The sequence below is a fragment of the Carassius gibelio genome, chromosome B20, assembly GCF_023724105.1.
Source record: "Carassius gibelio isolate Cgi1373 ecotype wild population from Czech Republic chromosome B20, carGib1.2-hapl.c, whole genome shotgun sequence".
Lineage (NCBI taxonomy): Eukaryota > Metazoa > Chordata > Actinopteri > Cypriniformes > Cyprinidae > Carassius > Carassius gibelio.
The window spans coordinates 15,753,247-15,765,852 of record NC_068415.1 but is presented as its reverse complement, the minus strand read 5'-3'; the positions used below and the strand labels follow the sequence as shown (position 1 = coordinate 15,765,852).

The 12,606-nt window shown below is 38.3% G+C and overlaps 1 protein-coding gene across 1 annotated transcript in view; it reads left to right on the top strand.

Moving 5' to 3' along the window:
* Positions 1-9,436: 9,436 nt before the first annotated feature.
* Positions 9,437-12,606, top strand: part of LOC127984574 (uridine diphosphate glucose pyrophosphatase NUDT14) — a 45,818-nt gene continuing 42,648 nt past the window's right edge. Inside the window, exon 1 of the mRNA XM_052587278.1 lies at positions 9,437-9,789. Within this exon, the coding sequence (XP_052443238.1) occupies positions 9,709-9,789 (81 nt within the window). The 5' untranslated portion in view covers positions 9,437-9,708. The remainder of the gene's footprint in view (positions 9,790-12,606) is intronic.

Here is a 12,606-nt window from a genome sequence, read left to right as displayed (position 1 = left end):
ATGTTTCGATAAAGAATGTGATGATCTAAGGCTGCCTTTCAAAAGCTTTTCCCCCCAGAACAGGATTCATTTTATCTCAGTATTGCTGCATATACTTTTCTACTCTACTTTTAATTTTAGCCTCAGATGATAAATGGGCTCTGATTCAGCCTGTTTTGGACTATATTAACCCTTGAGGCAACATTTTACAATAAAGTTCCACTCATTAATGTTAGTTATTTAAATAGGTATCATTACGTATGACCTGGCAATAAACACTTAAAGGGTCATTTGATGCTTTTTTAAAGATCTTTTTTTTGTGTGTGTGTGTATTTGGTGTAACAGAATATGTTGACATGCTTAAATGTTCAAAAAACACATTATTTTTCAAATACTGTACATTATTGCAGGTCCTCTATGTCCCACCTCTCTCAAACGTGACGATTTCTACAAATTCCCCAACAAGCACAGTCTGCTCTGATTGGCCAACTGACTTATCATTGGCCGAACACTGCAAGCACTCGTTGGAAATTTAATGCCACTCTCCATAATCGCGAGTTTTATCTTTCAAAATAAATGTAAAGACTTAGTTTTACCACCAGTTCAAGCTTGAAAGGGGAACAGAGTCGTGTGACAGTGATGAAGGTTGTATGTTTTTGCAGTACACAAGCCACGGATGGTTAAGACAGCTGACTCCACTGTGTGACTGTCTCTCTCTCTCTCTCTCTCACACACACACACACACACACACACACACACAAACAAACGCACGCGCGATGCACATATACTATTAGCAAAAATCAAAACATTCATTAGCAAATACTTAAACTGATAACAAAACATACTTACAGTACAGTAGCTGACTCAGAAGTGCCAGATTGTGGTTGCAAAGTCAGAATTACCTCCTCTCCTAGGTTCACGAAACAGCCATCCATAAAATGCGTTGCTGTTCAGTTGTAAGTAGTCTTTAACATTCCTAAATGCATCTATTATTTTTTTTTTTTGGAAAACCCGAATAAAGTGTTTTTGCTTTCATACACACAGCATCTTCCTGACATGGCTGCTTCAACACTAACTGCGGTTACTGAAACCACACCTTCTTTCTTTACATGAACATTTGGGTGGCATTCTGCAAATATTTCCACACAGTGATGTAGTCATGTGGGGGCGTGTTTGAACGAGCTGTTTTAGGGGGGCGTGGCAGAGTCTGAATATCTCTTTGCATTTGAGACTTTAGTTTTTGCAACTTTACAGATCTTCTTTATGCACCAAGATTTGTAACACTCCAAAGAGAAAGGAAAACTTTAAATTGCATCATATGACCCCTTTAAGGTATAGTTCATGCTTGTTCATATACATTATAATATTATTGTTCAATACATTAGCTGTTTTAAGTTACTTATTAATTAACCAATAATAATAATAATAATTCCAATTTCTCTGATGTTGTCAACTTTTGTTTTATTGTTGATTATACCATAAGCATACATTCAAATGGGAACAATTTTAATTCCTCCTTTAATTCATTTCTATTTGAGCTTGTGAAAATATTCCAGAGCTTCAAATATTTTAAAAAGCATGTCAAATATTTTTGCTCCTTGTGTTCTTTTTTTTTTTTTTTTTTGGCATTCATTGGTGGATGTCCCCTTTCTTGTTTTGTACAATCTGCAAATTAATAATAATAATAATAACAACAACAATAGCGATCGTTAATTCATAAAATTACTAAATAAATAAGAAACAAATAATGCTGTTAAAGTATTTGTCATTCATGTTAGCTGTGGCATAAACACATTTTAATAAAAACATCTTTATTGTAAACTGTTACCAACCTCGACTATGATTGCTTATTGATAAACCATATTACTGTAAGGCTAGACCAAATGTTAACTATATAAGCTGTGAAAGAGGCCGACAATTCCTGGTAGTAACCAGGCTCTAGTTTTGTTTCGGGGCTGTTAATCACCTGTTGTACGTTTTTTTTGTAGCCAATCTTCCTTGATGCAACATCATGTGCAGTTAATGTTTAGGGCCACAGTGCCGCTGCAGTCCCACTCTCTGCAGTGATTACAGCCCACCATGTCATTAACATACCACTGCTACAACAAAAGCACTAATTATTATTCTTAGACTGTAGTTAATGAACCCAGCTGCAACCGAGGGCCCTCTGCCATAGCGCCTTTCCCACCTATCACCACCAAATAACTTCATCAACCACAACTGTGACCAGCACCGATTTTCCCCCCACCGTCACAGGGCACAGAATGGTCTATGGAATTAGAGACAGAATTGCATTTGCACAGTTGGTTTAGTGTGACACACTGTGTTTCTCTCCTGTCACCTTTTCCACTACAGCCCCCACCGCCGCCCTCCGTAACCCCTTGCTCCATATACAGCCTGCACCTTCTGTGGAGCGTCTCAGGTTTTTGGGATCAGGTTACATGTCATTAACTGTGCCTCTGTGGGCCAATTCAAGCGAGTAATTAGCAAGGGAACGTGCATTCCCATGGTGATGAGAGGCACAACCCATCTCGCAAACACACTTGGGCCAGGGCCCTGCATTTGAGGCCAAGCTCGACTGTGTGCAAGCATCATATAAAAACAATAGGATTTGAATTTCGAGGCATTTAAAATAGTCTCCACTCCAGGAAAGGGGGTGGTCAGCTGTTCCTTAGTAAATTGAGAGAGTGAGAGATCAAGGTTCAGTCGGCTTGTCAGGCCTGTGGCCCTATAATCCCCAAAGACGACTGCCACTTTTGTCCACTTCTAAAAATACCTCCTCCGGCGCCCCTTTATCACTTTACCATCACCTTTCTCAACACATCAGAATCACAAACTGCCTCTTTCACCATCTTTTTTCTATTTGTGACACTTGAGTTGTTGGTCTGAGTACGCGATCATCATTTTTTTGCAAGATGAAGAGCAGGATGCGGGAATTCTGTCTGGGTAACACATCCGGGGCCGAGAACAATAATAGCTCTGCCTGAAAATACAAGAAGCAAAATAACAGCGGTGGATTCCATTACAAAGGCCTTGGATGGAAGGGAGGCCTGCTGCTTTGAAGGACTATTCAGGAGAGGCGAGTTCCACACAGATCGGGTTGCCTTAATTTAGGCCCTACCTGGAAAGGGAGGAGGGTCGAAGTCTCGTTTGATGTGACAGGCAATTGCCATTCTTATCCCAGCCAAAGCCGCACACATCACACCTGCCCACATGGCATCACGTACGAACCTTTTATTTTCCAGCCCAGCTTTCTGACTCGTGATGGTCACGGTGCATTCATTACATTGCTGTAGTGGAACTCAGCAACGTCTCCATACAGTATCGATTAACTTCTTCTATTTTGAGTAATATTCGAATTGTTTATTCAGATTTTTATAAAGGCATTTTTTGTATTTAATACGGAAATTGAAAGGAAATGCAAGAAAGAATATGGGACACTTGTCATTTTTAACTTATCTTTAACATTTTCTATGATGAGGATTTTTACATTTTTGTATTAAAATACATTTTTCTATATTTGGTGCAGGCTCATAAATGTCAAGGTGACACAAATATTTATGCACATAAATACACACACACACACACACACACACACACACAAATTCTTTACTGCTTGTTTATATTCTTGTTTTTGCTCATAAAATATATATTTTTATAGATTTACAATATATTGCTTTTAATATTATAAATAAAAAGTAACATGCTACTTTTTACATGAGTGATTTGGCATAATAAGATTTATCAATGAAAATCATTAATTGATAAATCATATAATGCTAGAACACTCATCACTTTTACCTACTTAGATATTTAAAAAGCTGCCAAATCATGTCAAGTCATGTTTTCCAACATGCAGGGGAAAAACATCATGACAGGAAACAGGAAACGACATCATAGAGAGGATGTGGAAGTCCCCTCATGGATGTGTGTCAAGGTCAGTAAGTGACTTAAAATATTAAATAATTTGACCTTTTTATAACAAGAATGTTTCACGTATTTATGACATTTTAGTCTCATACAAATTTGAGGAAAGGTTAAGGAATTGCAGCTCTATGTACCTCCCCCCTTTTTCAAGGGTCCATAAGTAATTGGACAATTGACTCATAAGCTGTTTCATGGACAGGCTTGGGCTATTCTTTTGTTATTTCTACATCAATTAAGCAGGTAAAAGGTCTTACGTTGATTCTAAGTGTGCCATTCGCATTTGTTTCTGTGAACCCACATCATGTGGTCAAACAGACAATTGTTAGGCTTCAAAACCGTCTGAAATTAAGATCAAACTGTACCAGAATGACGAGAAGAAAAAAGTTTGGAGAAGGCTTGGAACAGCTCATGATCCAAAGCACACAACATCATCTGTGAAACATGGTGGAGCAGTGTGATGGCAAAAGCATGCATCATTTCCGGTTGCGCTGGGTTACTGCATTTCAGTGATGTTGTGACAGGACAGAAGCAGTCAGAAGAAGTCTGAAGTGTATAGGGATATAGTGTCCACCCAGATTCAGCCAAACGCAGCAAAGTTGACTGCACTGCGCTTTTTAGTACAGATGGTCAATGACCAAAACCATACAGCAAAAGCAACCCAGGAGTTTTTGAAAGTAAAAAGTGGCAATGGCAGAAAAAGTCAATCTCCTGATGTCAACTCGATTGAACATGCATTTATCTTGCTGAAGACAAAACTAAAGGCAGAAAGACCCACAAACAAACAACAACTGAAGTCAGCTGCATTGAAGGCATGGCAAAGCATCATAAAAGAGGAAACCCAGTCTCTGTTGATGTCCATGAGTTTCAGATTTAATTCTGTTCTGGGGCCATAGAGAGCCAAAATTATGAAAATTGTGTCAGTGTCCAAATATGTATAGACCTATCTCTGTCTCTCTCTATTTGTGTGTGTATGGTCACATTTCAATCAGCTCCCTAGCTCCCGAGTTTGTGAATCAGAAGATTGTGAACATGAATTCGGTCACTCAAATTCCAGTGACATGATTACATACAGTGTCAACGGACAACATAGTAGAACGTCATCACTGGAATTAAGAAACAACAGGCAGGACCAATCAAGTTTTTATGTTTTTTTTTTTTTTTTTTTTTCTTTGGTTACATGTTCTTACAACATTTCAGCCAAATATGAATTATAAATAATAATTGGATGTGTTCATTACCTGTCTAGCGCTGTGTGTTTATGTCGAAATATACTAAAACAGTCTGTCTTTTAAAATCTTCTATCGTGTGTCATTATATTTATCGAGTTGACTCGTGTGGTTTATGTTTCACGCTTCAGAAATGTGATGTTATTTCTGCTAAGGGAGCATAGTGAGTGCCGATGCTCCCTAGATTTTGTGGTGCATTGTGGGATTTTTCATGGAGTAAAGGTTCCAGTGCACTGGAAGGATTTCGCGATTGAGACTACCCTTAAAATGGCCAACTCCCTGATCAATGACCTGACTCCTGAACAAGAGAGCTGATTGAGATGCACCCATATATATATATATATATTATATATTTAAGTACTAATAAGAATTTTGCATGTTTTGAGAAGATCCTTTTCATTATAGTGTACACTCTTATATGTCATTGACCCATATGCAACTGACCTTCAAGACCACAATCTATAACGGGATGTCGTGTCTGGCTCGACACCCTGTGAACGCTAACAGAAGGATAGCAGGCACCTCAGCTAAGTGCATTCCCAGAAGTCTGACCTTTGTCATCTCCGGCAACAACAAATCCCTGCTTGACCCATGCTGATAAACTGACTGTGCCTAGACTACTAGAGGAGACAGAGAGAAATCTAGAAATATGAAAAAGAGTGTGTGAAGTTCCATGACCCTATATTCTGTGGAGCCAGCAGTGGCCTGGCTTGTGTTGCAGCACCAAAGAGTGTAATTCAGAGTGAAGGGATGGTCCAAACCACAGCGACGCCCTGAGGTGCGCACAGGGGTGCGGGATTAGCACACTGTTGGGGCTCCCGAGCCAAAAAGATGGTATGATAAGATACAGGGGGTCTTGCAAGGGGCCTCATGTTGACTGAAAGGAAGACCAGAATATCCAGTATCCGTTTTCCATTCAGCTTTAAGAGACAGACTGTGTAATGAGCCATGTCTCATCTTGAGTTATCTTGTGTTCTCAGACTTTCACTACTTAGGCTTCTTATTTGGATGCTGTGCGAAGTTCAAAACAAGGGCAGTTCACACAAAAGCTCTGCCGCAGAACACAAGGCTATATTTACAATGGCAGTTATAAATATCTTCCAAATCCTGTGAATGTTTAATCTCTTTCAGTACAAAGCATTTTACTACGTGCTAGAAATAGAACTTGGAGAATAAGACATAAATTAGGCAAAAGATACATTTGAACTGATTTGTGAATGTGAGTCATTGCAAATGACTCTTATGAGCTGGTTCTTTAGTAATTCAAAAACATACAGCACAACCAATGTAGTCCAGTTCCCAAATTAATGACTATACGAGTTGGAACTCAAAGGATAGTTCAAATTACTGATTTGAATCAATCTGAGAAATCCTTCACTGCACTGAATCCATCAGAGCAGTTAACTTAATCAACATCCAATTCACCTACTGAACTGCAAGTTATCATTATATTTAGTGATGTCTATGAATTGAACAAAGTTTTGTAAAAAAGTTATTGTATTAATACCAATTAGCATGCAAACATATGAAAACACATATTCAAATCCGGTAAAAGGTCCTTTAACCTCTCTGTGAACCACTTCTTCAATTCTGAAAGCCACAACTGTGAACCCCCAGTACTGCTTATCATAGACTGCAGCCTTGTTCAATCGGTTCATATCAATTGGCCGGGTGGAGAAAAAAGGGCTGCGTTTCCATTCCAGTCGCACATTGTTTTGTCTAGCAATGTTTATTTAGATGTAAATCAGCCAGCAAAAGTGTTACATCCTGCCAGTGTTTGGAGGGTGGGACTTCTGGCCCTCCGAGGAGGAAACTGGCTTGAAGAGATTGGGACCCTCGGTATGTCAGAAACGGAGTGCCATATTGCAGTTTGGGTGACATCATTCTCTCTCCATCAAAGTAAGGGCATCCTGGGTGTTACATGACTTCAGCTCCTCTCAACACCTCCTGGCCCAGGCCTGTATGGTGCTCAGTGATTGTACTGATTATTGTATTATTGTAAGCAACCACAATCACTGTACCACACAGTATTGCGTCTTAAGATGTTTGGAAAGGTGCACACCCCGGGGTCCACACTGAATTTCCTTATCGACCGACTTCCACCCAGCCTTAATCAAGCGATCTAATTTAGATCAAATTAGAAGTTGTATTTTTCCAGTCAAACTCAGAAGATTGCAAGGGCGGGAAAAAGGAACCAAGGGGCGGAAACTGTTCGTGTGGGAGAGTTCTGAGAACTATGATTAGAGGTATGAGAAATGTGATTGAAAGAACAGGGTGTGGAGTATATTGTGGATTGAATTGCCATCACATTAATCACTGTGGTTATAAAGAGAAAACCATGACCACATGAGAAATAAAACACATCTTTTTTGGTGTCTTTTTTTATAATATTTGTTAGATTTTTTGAAGAGGCAAAAGCCTCAAAGATATTGCTAAACATAGAAGAAGGTTAATGCAAAACAAAATCGCATTCAAATACATTTGTTTGATGATCAATTAAGAGAACAAAATTTCATACAACTTTATAAAACTAGAGCTTTTCTAGTAATTTTATTTCATTTTATGTCTTTCACTAAATGCTTGTATTTTGGATATTTTTTATTATTATTATTTAAAACTAAATTAATGTACATAATTCAAGAACTGCAAGCTAATTTTATGCTCTTTATGTACCTTGTAACCTTGACCTGACAGTCATACAGGGTGATTTCCTCAGTCCAATTAGCAGTTCTCTCCACTTTTGCTGTCTCTGAAATCATGTCAAACCATCAAAAGACATATTCTCCACCTGTTTATGATGAACCGACTAGATGTCATTTCTATATGTGAGAGCAATGATCACATCTAAAGCAGACAAAGGAAAATTGTCACCCTAAGAGGCAGTAGCTACTTGTCGGGGGAGGCACAGCTTCCCCAAAACTATAGGTGAAAATGGGTCGATTTCATGTTAATAAAATTCACAATTCAGTTCATGTCTCAGAATGGGTATTTTTTGTTTGGAATTTCTAAGCTGTAATACCATACTGAAGTTACTGAAGTTGGAAAGTGTCACTTTTCTGTGGTGAATGTGTCAAACCTGCTGCTAGCCTCCCTTCTGGTATATCAACCAATTATCATAGAGAGTAAATTACGTGCTATTGATAATTTAAGTACTTATGATGATGGCGACATTAAATATTTGATCGCCAACAGATTTACAAAGCTGTCATTCAAAAAGTATATATACACAAATTACAAGTAATGGGAGAACATGCTTAAGCTGGATATGGGCTACACCAGTCGGGCTGATGGTGACAAACAAGCATCCTCCTCTCTTAATTCATCACTGATTTGAAGACATATTTTATATCATTATTGAAATACTTTAACATTTCAATTCAAATTACTTCAAATTTACCATTTTGAGCCTATTTTAGCGGATCCTCAGAGAAAATCATGTGTTTTGATGCTTTAGTGCTGGGACCCCCAAATAAGTCACCTCAAGACTCAAACATCGAGAAAAATAAAAAATAAAGTAAAGATAAGTAAAGGTGTTCCAAGGAAGAGAGGATAAGCTTCTTCATCTGGTTTTGATGAGACATTATCAGAAGCATAAGGTCAGATTAGAAACCTCCATTAGTTTCCTCAAACTATATTGAAACCACATGTTTAGATGTTTCCTCTGAGATTACTGATGTTTTAAGGCCAACAGATAAGCAGAAAGATTTACTTTGCAGTAGTAGATGTTTTTATTATGAGGATGAAATACTTTTGCTATAAGATGGAAGACAGAAAGGCTATATGTCTAGGATAGTACACTGCTGCCTATAAAAGTAGGCTATAAAAGAATGTTTCAGATTATTGACACGACCTAATTAGCTCACATTAATATAAAGTTAGACTATTTCACTTTTTAAGGCACTTGTTTGGCAGACTAACAAAATAAATGGGTCTGGTCAAGAAAGAGAAAACAATAAATGTGTATGTTAAGGTATATAGGCTAAATAAATCAATTAGTATATATTCAAATATTAAAAAAATAAATCATTGTTACTCTCTGTATAATGTATTATGTACAAAGTTTTGTTGTCATTTTCGTTTTTCCCACAATTATACTAAAGCCAAAGTTAATATCCTGTCGAGGAAGGTGAGGGATCAATCATTCAGGCATTTGGGCAGTATCCGTTTCTTTAAAGATTTACAGAAAATTATTAAGTACTAGTTTTGGCGGTTTATTCAGCGAATCACGCGCTTCCTGAAGTTGGCGCTAAATCTGAGGTAACGCCTGCACGAGCCAGACACACCTGCATTCGCGCGTCAGGCGCGCGCGCGCGGTAAAGGTGAAATGGAGTGTGCTGAGGCGACAGAGTCCGTAGTTTAACCTTTAAATAAATGAATGACGTCATCATCACGCAACTATCGCTGACTGGCAGTTTTCTGCACCGCATAGTCCGGACTTTACTGCAACGCAAAGACTATAGAGCGTTCTTATTCTGCCCTTCACAGGCTTCCGTAGACATTTCCCCTATTCTCCTCCAGTAGTCTGCGGCTGTGCCATCTGTGGGGAGAAGTACCCGTGGGCAGCTATATCAAAGCCATGGAGCAGATCAATAATATTCAGGTGGTTCCGTGCACCAGCTCTAAATATCTGAAACCGTTTAGGGTGCATTATAACCAGGTGAGTCGCTATAGTCTAAATTGCACGTTATCATCTGTCAGTGATGCGGTCACACCTCATCATTTTCCTGTCAGCTGCCCAACCCCCATTCATTCTGTCATTGCTTTTATCGACCAACATTGTTTGTAATGTTTCACAATGAGCATACCATCAATTGCGTCATTCAGGATTTCAGAGGAAATGTTGTTGATTTCGTATAATGTCATATTAGCTTGACTAACAAGATGCTATTGCGCTAAAAGGCTAGACAGGAAAGCAGCCACTTTTCCTCGAGCACATGCTTTATATTACAAGCAGCAGCAGCACAGCTGTCTTAGGAAAGCTTTACTAAAAGCCTGATACACACAATATTGTACAGTTGGTAGTACTGGAAACGCGTGTGAAATAAATAGACAGGCTAGAAAACAAATTATGTTATTAAATCTATCTATCTACCTATCTATCTAAACATTTATTTAAAATTATATATATATATATATATATATATGTGTGTGTGTGTTTATATGTATGTTTATATGTATGTGTTTGTATGTAGATAGATGAATATAAACACACAGAATATTTATAGATATAGGGCATTATGTATTTTGATAGTTATCATGGGTAATAGCAATTGATGGAGACATTTCTTAGTAGAGTCCTTTTTGCTTTCATAAATATACAATTTAAATATACCGTAAGGATCAATTATTAAAAAAAAGAAAAAAAGAAAATTCAAGCAAATTCATTAAGTGGCATCCTTCTCCTTACTAGAATAGAATTCTTGGCATAGCAGAATGTTGATGGCAAAACTGTTCTCTGTGGTAGCTGTGCAGACGGGTGAATGATCACTGATGCAATGATCATTTTGTATTTTATTTATTTATTTGTATTTAGTTTTGAGAGAGAGTGAGTTTATCAGACTTTTTTTTAATGTTAGCTTGTAGCTATACATTCAGCAACACTCACCATCACAACACATTCGGGGATATGCACATAAATAAATAAATAAATAAATACCGTATATTAGGGGTGGCACGGTTTGCTTGGAAAAAAAACCCTACCGTTTGGTTCACCACACACGATTCGGCACGCGATGGGACCGCGGTTGAACTTAAATCAGCATGTGTAATACGGTTTAGTAACTAATAGCAGTTAATATGTTTCTGTTGAAGGATGCGCATTCTGGATTCCCAGACATTAAAACAATAGCGATGAGAAAAAAAAATCCCTGGACAAACCGTTCACTCTTAATCAATGTGAATGACTTATGCTGGAATATGAGCAGTCATTTATTCTGTCATCATCCGGGTGCTGAAAGTGCGCGCACTGATGAGACTTGAACAGCACACGTTAATATGTATTTAAAATAAACTAATTTAAGCTTTGTCAGTTTAAACATTTAAGAGCCAAAGACACGAGCTTGCGTGTGCAGTGAGAAGAATTGTGACTGCGCTCACCCGAAGCGTGCAAACCCTTTTTACATTTTATTACTTTATTCAATTTCTGTACCTAAAAACTTGTGCTAGACCTGACAAAAAAGGTCTGTATCATTACTCTATTGTATTTATGTGGGATGTTGCTTGTAGTTGGATTGAATATTCTTCTTCTTCTTTCTTCTTTTTGTATTAGAAAGTATAGTTTTTCCATAAACCTAGCACATACCGAACATTACCAAAAACCGTGACTCTAAAACCGTGAAACCGAACTGTAAAAATGTTTTTATGTGTATATATATATATATATATATATATATATATATATATATATATATATATATGTAACGATCCGCGTATTCGTATTGAACCGTTATGTACCGAACGGTTCGTTGGACTAATTAATTATATAAAAAAAAAAAGAAAAAAAAAGGGAAATATGATGATATGCGTTCAACAAGGTAGCCCAATAACCCAAACGGCGTAACAGGCAATGCCCCTGACACCCCCGAAGAAGAAAAAAAAAACACCAACTTATATGTTTATGTTAGGCTACTCACTCAGTCAGGCGCTCGCTCACTCAGTACGCACTGAGTGAGCGAGCAGTTCCTGCACGGTACGCGGTGGCTAATGCGTTTAACAGACCAGAAATAGAAGATCCTCCAATAACCAACAGGTCTGGTGTTTGGGTGCACTTTGGATTCCCTGTAAGCTATAATGGTGATGGCAAGAGAGTGGTGGATAAAAAAACAATGGTATGTCGCATCTGCAACATGACAGGGTACACCAGCGGGAATACAAAAAAAAAAAACACCAGCAGGAATACTTGAAACATGTCAACCCATTTACGCCGACATCACCTTAGTTTGTCAGTATCTGGGAAAAGACGAAAAAGAGGAGAAACATACACGCAACAAACTATCCCCGCAGCATTTATTAGATAGACATTTCCAACTGACTCAAACAGGACAAAAGACATCACCGCGGCGATTGGTAGGCTACATTTACGTTACATTTACATTATAGCCGCGGATACGAGACCTTACTATTTACCATTCATTCTATCATCACCATTATAGCTTACAGGGAATCCAAAGTGCACCCAAACACCAGACCTGTTGGTTATTGGAGGATCTTCTATTTCTGCTCTGTTAAATGCATTAGACATTTTGCAACGAGCCTTCAGCGCGTGCTGAGTGAGCGAGCGCCTTAGGGGCCGTTGTAGCAGTCGACTCTGTTCTCCACGGAATGTCTGTTTCCCCTCGGGTTGCCAGGTCCGTGTAATAAACCCAACCAAATAGTTAATCAAACATTTTACCAAAGTAGCCAAAATTCCGCGGATTTGGCAACATTCCGCATGAAAATACATTAAACATACCTGGATGTAAGGAAAGCAAAAAGG